This window comes from Onychomys torridus, chromosome 11 (genome assembly GCF_903995425.1).
Source record: "Onychomys torridus chromosome 11, mOncTor1.1, whole genome shotgun sequence".
Lineage (NCBI taxonomy): Eukaryota > Metazoa > Chordata > Mammalia > Rodentia > Cricetidae > Onychomys > Onychomys torridus.
The window spans coordinates 44,177,128-44,196,448 of NC_050453.1; the positions used below are offsets into that span (position 1 = coordinate 44,177,128).

A 19,321-nucleotide genomic window follows, 5' to 3' on the forward strand; every position below is an offset into this window, starting at 1 on the left:
ACCTCACCAGGAGTGATGCTCCCCAGAAGTAAAAGCACTCCTGGCCTCAGAGACTATGCAACAAGACTTCTTTGCCACAAAAACCTTCATTCTTCTTCCTCTTTTACATAGGCCACATCTCTCCTCACCCATGACAAGATCTCAGAACTGAAACCCTCTTCAGGAAACTTAGCAGGATACTGGATATGCTCTGTTAACTATTAATCCTTATGTGGTCTTAGGGATACTCTAACCTAATGACAAACCTTAGATAATTCAAGTGATTATCCATTCATTCAAATTATATACCTGGATCATAGCCTCTAGGCTTTTATACAGGTTTAGGCACAAAGATTCCTTGTTAAAATTTCTAACTTGCAAAATCTATAGACGAAGTTTCACAGTTAAATTATGCCAGGGAGTAAAGAAAAGCAAGCAGAAGGTAATAACTTACAACCCCAGTTCTATTGTCTTTAGCACACAGCCAGACATTCACTTAATACTAGAGGACAGGGCGGACGCTAGTAAGGCCTCCATATTAACAATCCTAGTGCGTCAGGATTCCACAGGGAATGTCTGGCTTGGGTCTTGAGGACATATTTTTAATTTAAAGAGCAATTAGCAATCATCAGCCACATTCAAGCAACTCAATGTCTCAATGACTGGATAATAAGGTTAATGCTATTGAGAAATTTTAATGGGACCACTGTGGCTCCAATCACAAATTGGACACAGTTATAGGAGCTTGCCAGCAGGTGCACATACTTTTAAATAGTCTGTAGAAGAATACTTCACTTGCCATAATTATAAATTAGGTAACAATAAGAAATCTTTTGAACATTAACTACTATACCTGAGTCTATTACAAAGTTTAGTATTAACCTGAAAAGCTTTTTTGAACTCCTTGTGAAAGTTATTTTAGATAAGATGATTACTCTGGACTCTGTGATCTACACAGGGAGAAGTTTGCTTAACAACATCATCTGCTACCCATGGGTAAACATAGGTGGTATTGTAGAAACTACAGCGTCTAGTGTAAGAAATCAACAAACAATTAAAACATGGAGACTTGGGCTGGAGGGATGGCTCAGAGGTTAAGAGCACTGACTGCTCTTCCAGAGGTCCTGAATTCAATTCCCAGCAACCACATGGTGGCTCACAACCATCTGTAGTGAGATCTGGCACCCTCTTCTGTATACATAATAAATCTTAAAAAACATGGAGACTACTCTTACAGGTCAACCTTTACTCCGTGTTCATTTCTTTATCTGACTTGTCATGAAACATATTTTAGTCTCTTGGAATTACCTTCACGGTAGTCATCATAGTAATCTTATGTTTGTGTGCAGCCACTCTGTGCACCAAATGTCTCACTTCAGTAACCGTAACGAGAAGAAAACAGACATTCAACTGCTGAACCTCCATCACTATGTAGGATGTTATTTTAGGGCACGTTACTTTTGTTTTTGTTGCATTTGTTTAACTCTGTGGAGCTGTGTTTCTGTGCCTGTGTAAAACACCTGATGGTCTAGTAGAGAACTGAATGGCCAATAGCAAGGCGGAAAAAGTATAGGTGGGGCTTGAAGGCAGAGAGAATACATAGAAGTAGAAATCTGGGAAGGGGGATTGAAAAGGAGCCAGAGAAGGAGGAGGACATCAGGGGCCAGCCATATAACCAGCAACTGAGTAAGACTTACAGAAGAGAACAGGAAACGCCCAGAGGCAAAAGGTAGATGGGGTAAGTTAAGGAAAGCTGGCAAGAAACTAAGGCAAGCCAAGGCCGAGCATTCACAATTAAGAATAAGCCTGCATGTGTGATTTATTTGGTAGCTGGTGGCAGGCGCCCCCAAAACAAGCAAAAACCTCTAAAGTTATCACTACAGTATCAGTGGGGCAAAGACAGTAGGGTTTAGTCAGTCTCTAAAACTGACAAGACTGACCAAAGAGGAAAACTGTCCAATGACATGAGCAGGAGTTCCTTAGCCTGAAGCCATCTTTGTGTCTCACTTCCACTGTCATGCACTGCAAGGTAACCTAGGGTACTGTAAGCCAAAACCTTCAAATATGTAAGGAAAGAGTTATTCGATGGAATAATGTGTTTAATATAATTCACAAAGTTAGGGCTACTTCTTAATATCTTTGCAAAGAAAGGTGATTAGAGCAGGTGGTATAAATGTCATTGAAATCCTGTAAAATCTTTATTCCCCTAAAGGTGAGTTCTACTGTTCCCATTTGGCACAAGTTTTGTAACTAACCAGTGTTTGTAGAACACTGTCACTTAATGAACTTACCAACACCATGCTCAATACAAAGAAGGTAATTTTATTACTCACCTCTTCCTTTTTGTTTTCAAGATTACACTTAAGTTCCAGGATTTCATTTCCTTTTTCTCTTCCTAGCGCCAATAGCTCATCAGTTTTGGTTTTCAACTCCGTATTGAGCCATGAATTCTGGTTGTGCAGCAACTCCTTTTCTTGTTCTAAGCGTTTTTCTCGATACTAAAAACAATTTTTTAAGTAACAATAAGTGTAATTATTTAAAAAAAAACCTTTCATTTGTAGCTCAGGGACACATGAATTTTATTTTAGAATAGAAACATAGACTATTAAGTAAGACAACAAAAAATACAGTAACGTATAGCTCCTTAGGCGTGAGTCCGCATTCACTGGGAGTCGATTATTACTTGCCTTCACAGCAACATCAGAAGCTTGAAGTTCATCCAACTTTAACTGAAGCTCGCCCTTTGTCGTATTGCTTTCTTTAAGTTTTTCATTTAGACGCTTAACATCCTCTAGAAAGGAGGATGAGAGTAAACATTTAAAAATAACGACTAGTTAACACTTGCAGGAACTAAGTATATAGAAATATAAATCTACTACAAACTCAATTTCTACAATTACAAACTAAATTTCTATTGAAACCTTTTAATTTATTATCATGTGTGTGTGTGTGTGTGTGTGTGTGTGTGTGTGTGTGCACTGTGTGTTGTATGAATCCTCTAGAACTGGAGTTACAGGTAATTTATTGGGAACCAAATTCTAGTGCATTAAGAGCAGTAAATGTTCTTAACTACTGAGCCATCTCTCTAACCAGTAAATGTAACTGTAACAAAGAAGTAGAATCTAAATTTGTACACCCACCCAAGTGAATTAATTTAACTGGTTATTTAACTTTATAAATACTTAACATTAACTTTAACTTTTCAGCTAGATTCCTAAAGAGCTATTAAAAGTTTTAAAAATAACCACTTAATTTAAAAGGTAAAGCAAATATAAAAACCTTCTACTAAAAATGCACATTTAACTTTTCTTGATCTTTAATAATGTTTTTATGAAAATAATTTATTTAGTTCTAATTACCACTAGCTAGGTAATCAACACAATCAACAAACACTCTGAAGTCATTCTTCTCTGAGACTGGAAAAGTAGGTACCAAGCTGAGTATTACTACACAACATCACAACATAGATATGTGAGCACTTTTTCCTTATTTAAAGAAATTAGGGGTTGGGGATTTAGCTCAGTGGTAGAGCACTTGCCTAGCAAGCGCAAGGCCTGGGGTTTGATCCTCAGCTCCAAAAAAAAAAAAAAAAAAAAAAGAAATTAATTTTTTTTTAAAAAGCCCAAGGGAAAGCATAACTGTTTAAAAGTCATTTTTTGACAAATATATCAAAAATAGTATGCTGATACATTTTATATTCCTTCTTTAACAGTTTCACACATGCCCAGTGAATTTGAGTAGTTTTATCCACTATTTCTCCCTTATCTCCTTCCTTCTTCTCAGCAAGTCCATGGCTATCTTGTCACCTCTCCAACCCTGCCCTGGCTTCTTTTCACGGCCCACCGAGTTCAATGATAGTTGCTTGCACTCATGAACTCACTTCAGACACAGTTACCTGCATAGCACTTGAGGAGATTGGGGCCTGTTAAAATGTCATCACAGAAGTTCTGGCAGTTAATGGTTGCTGAGGGAGGGTATTTTCTTCAGTGGTACAGCCACCAACAAGTTGCCCACGCTCCAGTTTGTTTAAAAACACTGGCTTTCTTTGAGGTTCTAAGATTAAGTGTTTATGGGTGTAAAGGTATCTACATAAAATGAATGGAAGTTCAGCCTTTGCAACTGTACAGTTAAACTGCTTTCAACTTGGTATTATAAATAGCACTGTAGGAACCAGATATGGTGGCATATACTTGTAATCCTAGTACTTGGGAGAATAAATATGAAGTCAGCTTGGGCTATTAAGTGAGTTTGAAAAAGGCCTGGGAAACTTAACAAGACTAAATAAACAAACAGTATTGTACCATAGAGTTGTATATATAAATTTAGCTCAAATTACAACTACTCTCAGTTTTCATGGGTAAACTTCCTAGACATTTAAGTCAGTCAGCCTGCCTATCTATCTATCTATCTATCTATCTATCTATCTATCTATCTATCTATCTATCTAAATACAGGGTCTCTATATATAGTTTTGGCTGCCCGGCAACTCACTATGCAGACTGAGCTAGGCTGGCATCAAACTCAGATCTGCCTGCCTCTGCATCCTGAGTGCTGAAATTTAAAGGCAGGTGATATGATGCCTGGCCAATCTCTTGATAAGTAAATGGAAGAAACAATAGCATTATTACACTGAACTCTCCCACACTAAAGAAATTTAACAGAGCATCAGCAACCGAAGCACCACCAGTAATAGAGAATGCAGTCAGAACATTTCTTCATACCTGTTAAATATTCAACTTCCTGAGACAGTCTCTCATTGGTTCTGATTAGGTCTCTTTTTTCAGCTTCTAACTCTTCCTTTGCTCTTGTAAACTGGCTCTGTCATATCAAGAAATAGCATGTTTCAAGAACTTAAGTTAACAATCAATACAGGTGTTTGAATCATCATTTCAATTAACATTAGCAGTTACTTAAAAAGTCTTCTTTTCTTTACAACTTAGATATCAACAAGTTAAAAATACTCATAATAATCTCAACACATCTATCTATATTTCTGATTTTTAAAATCATTTTTCCTAGCCTTATGAATTTGTATTATTCATCACGTGGAAGTATCCTAATTACTTACATAGCATTTATATTTAGGTATGTAATAGACTTCTAATTTGTTTGACTTTAAAAATAAGTTGTGGGAATTATCACTGCATTTGTACTTTAGTTCCAATTATTTCTTAAGGGAGGTCAATGGCCACTTAGATATTTGTAGAGTTATAAGCAACAGTACAGTAGCTTAACCAGAGTAGTGAAGAAGTGGGAGGGGTGACATGGAAGCCAACACACGGAAACATAAATAACTTATTGCTTTAACCTGCATTTTTCTGTGACTACAAACATTCTGTGCTCTCATTATTTATGTAGCCTATGTCCTTTGCATGTATTTCTCTTTAACCATTTCCTTATCATCTGAAAGTGGTCATACATTAAAAACAGACTAAATGGCTTATGCGCACACTTTCATGTAGAGAATGTTAAACTTCAAACGGAAACAACGTACATTTCCTGTTACAAGGTGAGAAACAATTATGCCCCTACTCATCCTTTACAAATATTTATTTCCTTTGCCTCAAGCTCCCTTTAACATCATTTTAAATAAAGTTTTTATTTAGAGTGAGACCATGACTCAAAAAGATTGATCAACCGCCCCTCCCCAAACAAACAAACAAACAAACAGGGATCAGAGTGGCGGACGGCTCAGGGAATAAAGACACCTGTTCTGGGTCTACTTCAGCCATTGAGGCAATGTTTCAATGAAATCAGAGCTCAATAAGAGAGATAATCTTTATTGTTTTTAGAGTCTAGTCCTTCCTGCCCTGAAATTATAAAATGGCAGCCATACCCACCCAACATTTATGTGGGTTCTGGGGATTCAAACTCTGGTCCTCATAACTGATGTATGTGTGTCATGTGATTTAACTGCTGAGCCATCTCCCCAGCCTCACTTGAAGTCCTTGAAAAGCTTTCACACTTAGAAATTTCTTTACAATAAGATTCACTGTTTATATTTGAGGTGTACAGCATATATATAGAATCATACAAAATGATTACTATAGTTAAGTGAAGTAATGTCATTTGTTTTACCAGAGTAACTAAAAAGAAATCTATTTCACCAAGTCTTAACACAAGTTTATGCACTATAGTCCTCATATATATTCAATCTCCAGACTTTTTCACTCTATATATCTATTCCTTCTATCAGAGTCCACTTCACCCACCAACCAGCTTTATCTCTATCTCCGCATACCTCATTAACTTCTTTTATGATTCTACGTAAGCCATATTTCTATGTATGGTTTATTTCACATGTCCTCCCTATCCACCTATTTTGTGGCACATGAATGGTTTTGTAGGCCAAATATCGTAAATACATATACACCGGATTTTCTTTATTTGTCTGTGACTAACTATAGGTTGCTCCCATACCTTGGCTTTGATTCATGTAAAGAACATGGATGAGTATACCTACCTTTACAAGGTGGAGAGCCTTTTCCTTTGAATATTATACCCAGAAGAGGGACTGCTAGGTTAGAGGGTAGTTCTATATTTAGTTTATGAACGTCTATATTGTTTTCCATATTGGTTTTATGTACCAAGCTACACATGAATCAACAATGTACAAGAAATGCTCCCCTTTCTCTGCATTCCTGACATTTGCTACTTATATCTTTGATAATAACATGTGGTTTGTTCATGTATTTTCCTTACTTGTTTCATAAGGACTGAGACCTTTTTCATATACCAGCCATTTGAAGTCAAGTTTTTTGTCCATTTGCAAATAAAATTATTTGTTTCTACTACTACTTCTTTACGAAACTTGGATATTAGGCACTTATCAGATATTTTCCTCCCATTCTTGGTAGCTACTGCTTTGCTTTACTCTATAGCACACAAGGTTTTCAGTTTGCTGTGGTCACAATTAATTTTGTTCTGTGGCTTAAGCATTCAGTGTAATTTCCAAAAGAACATCATCAAATTAAGAAATAAAAAGCTTTGCTCCTATTGCCTTTTAGTTTTATAGCATAAAAAATATAGATTAAAAAACAAAACAAAGACCACCACCACCTAAAAATCAACCCAATTTTCTGTCCATTGTACAGTCCATATTCCTTCTGTTGTATTTTGTGTCTCTAAGGAACACTATTCCTTAGGTAGCATATTTTATTTACTTCTAAGCCTTACATCTACTCTGTTGGTCTATGTTCCTGTTACGACAATATAAGACCATACTGATCTTATACTTCACCTCTTTAAACTTCTAAATACATTTAAAAATGTGTTCATAAATGGCATTACTTACTTCTTTTCAATGCATGTAGAGAGCTACTGATTCCTGTACACTTTGTACCCTCTAACTTTTTAGAATTCACTTATTAGTTAAAGGATATTTTCCTTGGAATTTCTGACAAAAGATCATAGCATCTCCAACTAGAAATGACTTTTTAAATAATTTGTAATACTTTTATAATAATTTGGATGCCCTGTTCTTTCTGATGTCTGTTCTTGTAGTTCCATGTTACAAATATGGGAAGTGTAGGTTCCCTGCTGACACTGAAACTTCAGAGAAAAGCTATCAGCTATTTCCTAGAAATCTTTCTCAATAAGAAATCAGTTGCTACAGCTTGGATCCCAAATGGCCAAGCAAGGACCATGTATGGTTCTTAGTCTGTGGCTAAATTGTTATTAACTATTATTGCTAAGTGATATTAACCTCACAAGGTAGGTCCTAACATGAGGTATTTAGGTCACTGAGGGTGTGCCTTTGAAGGAAAAAGTAAGACCTCAGATCCTGTTTTTTACTTTTTGCATCCTATGCTGAGTGAGGTGAAGCTTCCTTCACCACATTCTTCGCCATAGACCCAAAGCAATACAGCAAACTGGTCACGGACAGAAACCTGTAAAACTGTCTTTTGTTTGGAAGATTTGGAAGTTTGTCGTTGTTTAGGAGAGTTGGTTGCAAGTTGTTATTGGTCATGGTCAGTGAGGAAACTAAACAAAGGAAGTTAGATTCAGGGATTTTTTTTTTTTTTAAGATATGATAGGATAGATTATTGAACCTACTTTTAAACTAAAAAACTAGTAATCTCAAATATTTTAGATTGGTATGAATTTTCATATATTGATACAAATTTAAGGTTATTTTTAACATACTGTATATGTCTCTAATCTTGTTTAAGGTATTATACCTTTCCAGCTCATTTTCAAATGTAAAGTTCTAGCCTTTAAAGGCTTTTATTACAAAGGCTTCTATTACAATGGTTTAGGATAATTAAGAAATGTAGGTTAGTAGTTAGTGATCTTGAGCAAACATACTTGTAGCCATGCAGGTATGTTTTCAAGGTTAAATAGATATATTTTACATAGATAGGTGGTCTTCAAACACTTCAGAGACCTATATTATATAGCATTTAAGGTGTTTTAATAACCTAAGGCTTTTCACTACAGTGTGGCACATCTGCTTCTGACAGCACCAATCTACTTCAAAAAAAAAAAAAAAAAAAAAAAAAAAGATGGGCATTGAAGAATCTCCATATGGAACCTACTTTCTTTGTGGTAAAGTTAGACACTGGGCAAAGAAACTGCCCTTGCCTCAACTGCTGACAGCATGCTGTCTAAATGGACAAGCAGTTCACAAAAGAAGGAAACCGCCAAACATGCCAAGACAAGGTAGGACAGTCCTTCAAAATTTTCCTGCTTCACAAAAAAATATGTCAGATATTCTAGAACTGCAGATCGAAGATGGAAGCCCCAGCATTGCAGAGGAAACTTGGGTGACCGTCTAGGCAGCCACGTGTTTCTGTCATTTCTATAGTTTTGGAAGTTGTTTGCTCTGCACTTCCTGTCTACTCAAGTAATATTTTATCCTTCTTGAGTCTCTAATGGGGGTTGAAGACTAGATAGTTATACTGTTTTGTTACTAAATTCAAAAGAGAAACTTACAAAAGAGATGTAAAGTTTATAAATGTTGAGAGACATAAAAGCTTAAGTTGTTTATCTAAGAAAATGTTTTAAGGTTAAAAAAATATTTTTAGGATGGTAATACAAGCTATGGTAGAAAGCGGTTTAGGTATAAAACTTTGGACTCATCAAGATAGGATAGGTAATAGAGTATTTCCTCCAAAACTGCCAAATACAAATAGACATTGTAAACATAATTCTTACCTGATAATTGTTATTTTATATAGTTTTACTGTGTTAGAGTTAAACCCTTTCCTTTCTATTTAGACAAAAAGAGGAAAATGTTGTGAAATATTTGTTTACACTGTGAAAACGTGCCTTTGGCTTTTGATAGGTTTAATAAAGAGCTGAATGGCCAATATCTAGGCAGGAAACAGTTAGGCAGGGCTTCTCAGGACAGAGAGGACCCTAGGAAGAAGAAAGGCAGGGTCGCCAGACAGACAGAGGAATCAGGGTGATAATACAGAAATGAGGTAAAAAGTCTCATGGAAGAAAAAATATAGGTTAATTTAAGTAATAAAAACTAGTTAGGAACAAGCCTAAGCTAAGGCCGAGTTGTTATTGGCCAGCTGGTAGGCTCACAAGGGTCCAACAAGAAAGTCTGCTACAACTGTCAATGAAAACAAACCTCTTACTGTATGTTCCATGTGGTGTTTTAGTGACTAACAGGAAACTGGCTTACAAGGCAACTAAACACGTTATTCCTAGCTCTATCAGTTTTGTTTCATTAAATTGTATCTATGCTTGTGCCCATCATTCTTTTGGGTTACAGACTTCACTGTTGTTGCTGTTTTATCAAACTTAGAATGCTTATCAGGATCTTGCATTAAAGTCTGTATTAATTCAGAAAACCATTTTACCCAGGAACATGCTGTTTTTCTTCAATATAGAAATAAGATTTTTAAGTTTTCAGAAAACTGTTTTTTTTTTTAAATACCGAGGCAAAAAAACACAAACAAAACTCACATTAAAAGTTTTAAAGTACTTAAAGCATGTTACATTTCTTGCAAATTAATGTATCAATGTATTTTAGGTATTTTACATTCCTATTCAGAAGCCGAAAGTATAATTTTTTTCTTACTGAGTTTTGAAAATAAAAAATCTGAGTCTCAAAAAAATGTAATTTTAAAAATGTAATTCTGTATGGTTAAAGAAAGACTAGATATGACTATTAAAAAACATAGTAACAACCATTATTATCACATTTAATCTGTTAGTCTTATCATTGCTCTAAAGAAACAGTGACCCAGTTCCCTAACTGTATCAAACCAGTGTATGCTGGGCTACAGTTGCCAGTCAACAGATAATACGTAAAATATCAATTTAGAGAAATTGTATGTATGCATTTCTATATACATATTTGTCAGCAGCTTCTGGAACATTTCCCCTTCAGCCGACTAGTATCTAAGACATAAAGGCAGAATAGGAAACCTTTAAGTGTCATAACTGCAATCAGCTTTATTTACTGGACAGTTTTTTACCTGAATGCCTAGATTACGATCTTGAGCAGTTTCAAGTTCTTTGTTTTTCTCAGTTAACACTTTTACTTGGTTATCTAGAGAAAAGGAACGTAATGCACATAGATGTGTTAACTTAAAATTGGCATTTTTACCCAACCGCCACCATCACACACTTTGATTTATAACCACATTCTAAATTTGTGAATATATTCTTGTCTTAATTGTATTCCAGACTAAAAGTTTACATATACTACAATCAAATGTAACTAAAATGTAAAATCAAATGTAATAATTCTACTCCCAATTTGTAGTAAAATTAGCAATGTCAGTTTTTCAACACCATTTTCTATTTAAGTTTATATAAAATAGAACGTGAAGATCAATACACATAATGTAATTTGAACTACATATATGTATTCACTACATATCATAATAAATGTGCAATTCTGTGCTTTTTTTTTTATTACTAAGAACTGCGCCTTTCCCATAAAAGAAAAAAAAAAACTGTGTTTGTACTCCGCTTGTATTCATGATGCTTTATCCTGCTGTATACACTCAGTTATACAGGGAAAATACACACTTGAAAATTTCTTCCACGAAAGCATCTAAAGCCAGGTCTAGTGTTACATACTCATAATCCTAGCACTTGGGAGGCAGAGGCAGAAGGATAGCTACAAGTTCAAAGCCAGCCTAGTCTACAGGGTGAGTTTGGGGATACTCAAGACCTTACCTCAAAGAATAATGCCTTAGTTTTAGGGAGGGAGAGATGGGGAGGGGGGTTGAGAAAGGCACAGAACCGAAAGTCTTTATCACTCCTCAGTGGGTATGAAGCAAAGCTGCAGCCCTCTCAGAGAGCAGTGTGTCTTTTAAAGATTCTTTGTGGGGTAGTCAGAGAGAGATGTGGGCCCAAGGTCTGCTGACACCATCAAATTAGACTAAAAGCACTGTTTTTGTGGTTTGGGTGGAGGCAGGTGTTTGGAAGGCCCAAGGACATTTAGAATGAGAAACTAACATAGGACTTACAGATGTAACAGCGGACAGTCTGCCTCCAGGCCTGAAGTCAGGGGAACTGGGTGTGTCTTTACCTTGTTCAGGGCTCTGCTATCTGGAAAACCTGTTTCCAGAAGGGCAGGCTCCCTGCCTCTGTGATGCTACACCAAGAAGTGACTGAACACCTAAGAACAGTTAGAAAGATATAATTAAATACTTACTTAGCTTCTCAAGCTCCAGCCGCAAGTTCTGACACTCGCGGGTTTCGTTCACAAGCCTCTCCTGACTCTGGGACAACCTCTTCTCTATCTCAAAGTACTGTTGCTCTACGAAAGACAAGGCCAAACACTGAGAGTAAAGGCAAGCGCACCTCCCACACCTCCCACACCCCCAAAAGCAGCCGTCTTAAGACCACGATTCATGTCTTAGGAAACTGACTGCAAAACTTAAGATCCAATATTGGAAAATCGAATCTCAGTAAATAAATAGATTTAGCACTGCAAAGGACTTTTCTAACATTTTCAACTTACATAATATAACAAAGACAATAATGCCTAAAAGGGGATTCATAAATTAATTTCTTCTAAGTAGGCAACAATTTCGATCTTGGTATTTTTTCCAGACCTCAGGAGATTGCTAAACATTTAAAAATAAGCATTTATTAAAAATTTTATTTAATTAAAAACTGAATTGTTTATAAAGGTTTGATGTAAATCAATTAAAATGGCACCTACATAAATTTCTGGAAAAATAAATCTGCAGACTTCCCACAAAAGGACTGTGTACAAACCGTTTACTTCACCCCATTATTGGGACATATTAAAAAAAAAAAAACCTCAATATTTGTTGTGTAAATTAATAAACAGAATATATTGTGCAAGTTATTTATATTCACCAATTAATTATATAATTGCTGCTAACGTTATCTACGTTGCTTGATAACTATACTTTATTTAAGTGAAAATTAATTTAGGTGGAAATTTCTTTTTTTAATTTTTTTTTAAAATTATATTTGTGTTTTAATTTTACATATTAGCCATGGGTTCCTCTGTCCTCCCCTCCATTCCCATCTCCTCCAGGGCCAGGACTCCCCAGGGATTCAGTTCAACTTGGTAGATTCAGTACAGGCACGTCCAGTCCCCTCCTTTCAGGCTGTGAGCAAAGTGTCCCTGCATAAGCCCCAGGTTCCAAACAGCCAGCTCATGCACTAAGGACAGGTCCCGGTCCCACTGCCTGGGTGCAGTGGAATTTAGGTGGAAATTTCTAAGTTTCTAATCTCTACCAAAACACAGCACTAATTTCCTCAATTAATAGTAAACCAAGGCCGGGCAGTGGTGGCACAGGCCTTTAATCCCAGCACTCTGGAGGCGGTGCCAGGAGGATCTCTGTGAGTTCGATCGAGGCCAGCCTGGTCTATAGAGCGAGATCCAGGATAGGCACCAAAGGTACACTGAGAAACCCTGTCTGGAAAAACCAAAAAGTAAACGAAAACATGTAACAAGAAAAATCATGCAGGGTGGTGGTGATGAGGCTCGGTGTCTTCAATCCCAGCAGTTTGGAGGCAGAGGCAGGTGGATCTCTGTGAGTTCGAGGCCAGCCTGATCTACTGAGCTAGTTCTAGGACAGCTGGGGCTGTTGCACAGATAAACCGTTTTGAAAAACCAATAAAATCTTATTTTATTAATGGGTAATTACTATTATCTTTAAACCAGTTCAAACCACTGAGTCCACAACTTTCTTATATGAAAGCAACTACAAGGCCACATAATAGCTGATCTGTATATATTTTCTATTAATCTCCAGCTTTCTGAGGGAAACACGATATAGCCAACTCATTTAGTGCAATTTCATCGCTTTTTTAGTGATTATCTGTTGCTTCCAAATTCATTTTTGTGGTCATTTACTACTTTGTTCTGGGACGAACAAGGCATTGAAGAGGTGAAACTGGCAAAGGCCTAGAAATCCAGGTGGGTAGAAAATAGGAGGAATTACTGTCATTTAAAGAACAACAAAACAGAATCAGGTTTAGGGTTGCACAGTCCTATAAATCTGGTGCAAATTGACCAAAATTCTCCACAATTTGTCTGTGGGCCCAAGCTAAGATTCCTAGGTAAGACGAGTTGAGGGTGGATTTAGATCTGGGAGGAGGAGGAGAAGGCATCGCTCCTTTCCTTTAAAAAAAAAAAAAAAATCACTCAGCGAGGAGGGAAGAGAAGGCCTACATTGCACATGGAGCCTGCGTGATGCTATCCGCACACCTCGCAGAGTGCAAGCGGGAAAGGAGGGACACAGCTCCGAAACCAAGGCTCGGAGAGCTCACCCACTTACCGCTCTCGACCTTAAATTTCTCGTGCCGCCCCTTCAGGCCATCGATCTCCGACTGCTGATCAGCTAGGAACTTCTCAAGTTTGTTCTGGGTCGATTTCGGGAGCTTGTTCAGCTCCGGGCGCTCCAGCACTTGCTGCAACACCGCCGCCATGTCGGCCGGGGTTCCGACTGCGGCGGCGGCGGCAGCAGCAGCCGCCGAAGGAGAAACGAAGGAGCAAGGCGAGGCGCGGAACCCAGAAGTCTGAGCCGCCCCGTCTGCTGCCTCGCTCGCAGGATCCCTCGCGCCGGCCCGCCGGAGACTCCCGCGGCGGGACCCTGGGAAATAGAGTCCCGCGTTAGACGCAGCACTCGGGCGCCACCGCGCCCTCTACGCGCACGCAGCTGCCGGAAGCTATGCACCCTGGGAATGCGAGTTCCCGGCGGGCCTCTGACCCAGCTTTTGGTTTCACCGGCTTCCAGACCCAAAGGCTCCTGGGAAATGGAGTCCCGTCCGCACCTCCCGTTCCGCTTCCTTCTTTCTCCCCCGGCTCTCCTCGTTCCGCTGTGACAAGTGTCCGCGCGGTGGCGCTACGTACGTGCTCAGCAACCATCGTCCTCTCCTACCCCCCCCCCCCTAACCCCCGACCCGGGAAGCAAGGAGACCTTACCGTCAAAACCCCGGGATGCCATGGGTACTCCTCTGTGGCCGCTTCTAGAAACCGAGCCACTAGAGGGTCACAGCAGGGCGGATCAACAGGCTCCGGGCTTACCGCCCCTGCTCTCTATGGTGCCCCGAAGTGGGCGGGGTGCAGGCCACGCTTGCTTAGGTAGAAGAGCTGCGGAGATGTGTGCGGGGATGGAGTGCGTCATCAGGCTGCGCCCGCCGGTGCCCTAGTTTGGACAGGGAAGTGGAGCGTCTCCAGTCGCTTTCTGATGAGTTCATTGGCGGGGAAAGCGGGACCTGAGTGGCATCTGACCCTTGAAGGCAGCTAACTTGGTAGTCTCCCCGGAGTTCTCTTGCTGACAGAAGGTTCGAGGGATTTGTTGGCCACGTGTGCACATTCTGAGAACAAGTGAGTCGACCTACGATTGTGTGTGCACTCGGGCACCAACAACTTCCTCTTCGAGGGGAAAAAGGAAAGGATATAGTTAGGGAACATATGGACTGTCACTCTGGTGCACACTGAAACCCAGTTCTGAGCAGTTTATAACTCGTGTCAAACCTCGTACAAACATGGGGGTTGGAGGTACTGAATGATTCACTGCGAATTAATGTAGTAGTCCAGTTAATATTTTAGACAAAAAAGAAAAAAAGAAATCAGAGTTTGAATGTAGTTTATGTTATGAAGATGACATTGCAGAAAAATGTCTGATGTTGATGTTTTTATATGAACATTTTTTAAACAATTGTCACGATATCATCTTGCCACAATAACAGAACTATGTTTGTTTCCAGATCATGTTTCAGCACTGTTTTTCAGTATGTACTTCGTTTCATGCCTGCTTACTTTTCTGGAAGAATTTGTTGACCCTTGATTGAAAATAAGGGTTAGCACATGCCTGTGATCTCAGCAACCGAGAGTAAGAAGCAGGAGGGTTATTATTCCAATACAGCCTGGGTTAGTAGTCAGACCCTGTTTCAATGAAGGGGGTCGGAGGGATTAAGTTAGTAATACAGACTGTCAGAGCTTAAATCCCTCCTTTCCCATGAAACAGTTTTGTCATTTGGAGGAGTTATTTCCTTCTTTTGATTTCTTTATGTATAAAACGGAGATGACAATACTAGTACTAGCCTCGTGGGGGTATATATTAAAATAAATGTCAATGCATGTAAAGTATTTAGAATAATGCCCTGAGTAGAATGGAAGCTATGTAGATAATTGTCATTACTGTTTACTTATGTGGCTATTAAGTGAGTTGTCTCATGTCAGCAATCATTCACTTTTGTACCTTCCCACCGAGTACAATTTCTAGAAAGTAATCATTTTATAATATATCTTGAGTAAAGAAATTTGAATCTCTACATCTTAATGAATGAATCAGAAATTCATCTTTCATATTTAAAAAATGAGAACATGGAAGTTCACCAATACATTTTTGTTGTTGTTTTTTTCGAGACAGGGTTTCTCTGTGTAGCTTTGGAGCCTGCCCTGGAACTCACTCTGTAGACCAGGCTGGCCTTGAACTCATAGAGATCCGCCTGGCTCTGCTGGGATTAAAGGCATGTGCCACTACCACCGCCCAGCAGAAGTTCACCGATAAATTAACAAAGAGAATGTAGCTAAGGAATAGATCTAAAATAAGAAATTAGATGTGTTGACTAATGGTTTCATTATTTCCTTATCCCAAGAAAGAGAAATAGCTTTGATCTCTCATGGTTAAACGGTAATTGTGATTTTTTTGTTATTGTTTTTTTGTTTTCTTTCTGTGTTTTGAGGCAGGGTTTTACTGTTTAGATATGATTGGCCTGCAACTCACTGTATAGCTTTGGCTGGCCTCCAACTCCTGATAGCAAATCTGCCTCAGCCTCTGGAGTGCTGGAATTCTAGGCATGTGGCACCATACCTGGCTGGGAGTCTATCCTTCCATTCTTTTTTAAAAAAATATTTCTTATTATGATTTTAATTTGGTGTACATATCGGTGTAGGTGTGCTACATGCATGCAGACTCCAGAAGAGGGACTCAGATTTCCTGGAGCCAGAGCTTCAGGCATTTGGGCACCACTGGACTTGGGTGCTAGGAACTGATCTCCAGCCCTATGGAGAAGCAACAAGCACTCTTTCAACCACTGAGCCGTCTCTCCAGCCCCCAGGGAGTGGTTTGTTACAGCACTGTACTCAGAATTCCAAAGCTACATTTCAATTGTACAAAAAAAAGAATGCCCTATGTAGTAAATAATCACTGTAAGACAGGACAGGGGCTGGAGAAATGGCTTAGAGGTTAAGAGCACTGACTGCTCTTCCAGAGGTCCTGAGTTCAATTCTCAGCAACCACATGGTGGCTAACAACCATCTGTAATAAGGTCTGGTTACCTCTTCTGGTCATACATGCTGTATACATAATAAATAAATAAATCTTAAAAAAAAAAAAGATGTGTTACATTCGTTTAAAAAAAAAAAAACAAGACAGGACAGTTGTCAGGATTGTACCACTTACTTTTATTTTTTTCTCTATTACCCATCTATCCATTCTAAAACATCAAAAATCACATTTTTTTCCAAAAGTGCAAATTTTATTTCTTATAATTTAGGCTATTGAATTTGGCTGTCAATAATGGGAAGAACCTACATTGTAGAAGAGACTGTTGGCCAGTATCTTTCAAACATCAATCTCGAGGGGAAATCTTTTGTCTCTGGTCTTTTGATAGGACAGGTATGTATATGTCTGTTACTCTGCATATTGATGAAAACAAATTACTTATTAATTTAAATTAAGTATGCCATTTGATAGTAAATTCAAGGTTGTATATGGAAGGAACATAATCTGAAGAAGGTAATCCAAAATGGATTGTTTTGAAAGAGAGGGAACCTGGCTGAAGTTTGAATAAGTACAATCACATTCCCTTTGGTTCTGTGAAAGTAACTTATAACGTCCAAACTTCAAAATTTAACTCTTCACTGACCAGATTATTCACATTTTGCTTTCTTTGTGTTTTAGACTGGATATATAGCTCAGTTGGTACTTGCCCAACATAAATAAAGCCCCAAGTTTCAGCCTCAATGTTACTGAGGGTTGTCAGCATGGTGAAAGTCAGGATCAGTTCTTCCCAAGTTCTTGGCCTCTTATCCAAATAATTGAAAATAAGGACTCATCGACTTGCAAATGTGGCAAGATAACTTTGTAAGAAACAAAGCAGAAGTTAAGATTCACTACAGGCCACATGAAGGAGAGTACCTAAGTGTCCAAATTATTGTTTGTGGCTTACTTTTATGGGGTTCAAAAGGAGGAGATGGCTGGCTTCTAAGGATATATTTTGAGTGGTTGTTTATTATGATTGCTAGGTTACATAAGGTCTGATACTTATTTTCCCTAATGTACATGTCCCTGCCCATAATCCACCGGATTTAATGAAATTTAAATTAATACATAGACGTAAGATTTTTCCTTAAAAGTTCACTTGACAGTTTGTCTAACTGCACATGCACCTAAAACCATTTTAGGTTGGTTGGATGTTTCTATTCTTCTTACCAGATATGTTGGGAATATAGTTGAATAGAAACTGTCTAATGTGATTGTTACCAAAGACATGGAAATCTGTACTATTTCTTAGAGATGAAAGCATTGTGTAGCCCAATGTAGGTAGTGGCCTCTGGGGGTCAGGCTGCTAGGAGAGAGGTGTTTATGCATGGTTCCTACAGGTGAAGGGACTAGGCTACCAAGTATAAGAGGGGGCAGGTGAGTCATGACCCAAGTGAAATAGGGTCCCAGGCAAACGTACTTCCCATGCTTGCCTACCTCACTCAGCACCTCTTAAACCAGGCATTTTACTATGGAGTCCAAACCAGCCTTGAACTTACCGTTCTCACTATAGATGTGAACCACTATATCCAGCTCTATACTGTCTTCATTTCTTCATTTTCTGCATTCTCTCTTCCCTTGATTCCAGAGCTCACTTTATGTTAGTTTCTCTTTCTTTTCAAGCTTCAGCATCTTATAAAAGAAGAGATACCTCTATGTCAGGCATGGTGGTTTATGGCTGTAGTCCTGGCACTTGGAAGGTGGAGGCAGAAGGATTAGTCTTGGCTATATAGTGAGTTTGAGGCCAGCCTGGGCTGTGTAAAATACAATTCCAAAACAAAATGAGAGAAGGGGTGGGGAGAACTTAAAAAAGGAGATATAGATACAGATTTTTACATTTTATTTTCATGATTTTTTTTCAGTGTGTATGTGTGCATGTACACACGTGCATATGTGAGTGCAGATGCCCAAGGAGCCCAGAGGGGTCAGAGTCCCTAAAGCTGGAGTTAGGCTGTTGTGAATTACCAGATGTGGTTGTTGGGAACTGAATCTGGTCTCTGCAAGAGAATACTCACTCCTGACCTCTGAGCCATCTCTCCAGCTCTAAGACTTGTCTTTAATCAAGCCATACACTCTTGTATACATTTGAAAGTGATTTTCTGGAAATAATATTTATTTCAAGATGATGCTAATGATCTCTAGGGAGTTTTAGGTCATATTTGGAGATAACACCATTCTAACTACATTATGAGCCTTATTAACTAATTTAGGAACTATACTGTAGTGAAACAGATATCTTCTAGTCCATAAGTTTATTTTTAGATCTTTCACTTTTAATTACCATTTTTAACTGTTGTTAAAAATGAAGGACTTGAAGTTTGGAACCTCTTTGAATTTTGTTCCAAATCCCCTCCCTTGTTCTCTCAATGCATCTATGTAAGTTTATTTATTTATTTATTTTTCACTATTATGGCAAACCAAATAAAATAAACAAGGTCATTGTCGCTTTCTAAATGAGATTTTATATTTGCTAGGCATCCAATCCATTTAAACGACAGAGAAAATAAATAAAACAGTTGGAGTATTGACTAAGCATAGTACATTTTAGTTATGTCAGTTCACTTGCACATTCCACAACAAATATTTGTTCAACAATTTTGTATAGCCCTGACCCA

General features: G+C 38.3%; 2 protein-coding genes across 6 annotated transcripts in view; one reads left to right on the plus strand and one right to left on the minus strand.

Annotated features, from left to right (window-relative positions):
- Tpr (translocated promoter region, nuclear basket protein) overlaps positions 1-14,551 on the minus strand; it is a 59,714-nt gene extending 45,163 nt beyond the window's left edge. Inside the window, 7 exon segments of the mRNA XM_036202759.1 lie at positions 2,313-2,477; positions 2,667-2,770; positions 4,701-4,797; positions 10,413-10,486; positions 11,603-11,707; positions 13,710-14,024; positions 14,357-14,551. Of these exon segments, the coding sequence (XP_036058652.1) occupies positions 2,313-2,477; positions 2,667-2,770; positions 4,701-4,797; positions 10,413-10,486; positions 11,603-11,707; positions 13,710-14,024; positions 14,357-14,378 (882 nt within the window). The 5' untranslated portion in view covers positions 14,379-14,551.
- Positions 14,303-19,321, plus strand: part of Odr4 (odr-4 GPCR localization factor homolog) — a 33,731-nt gene continuing 28,712 nt past the window's right edge. Inside the window, exons 1-3 of one of the 5 annotated variants that reach the window (XM_036202765.1) lie at positions 14,303-14,761; positions 15,145-15,307; positions 16,939-17,060. In XM_036202765.1, the coding sequence (XP_036058658.1) occupies positions 16,962-17,060 (99 nt within the window). In that variant the 5' untranslated portion in view covers positions 14,303-14,761; positions 15,145-15,307; positions 16,939-16,961. Of the gene's footprint in view, positions 14,762-15,144; positions 15,308-16,938; positions 17,061-19,321 lie in introns of those variants that run through there. The other 4 variants (XM_036202762.1, XM_036202764.1, XM_036202763.1 and 1 more) reach the window with 4 other exon arrangements.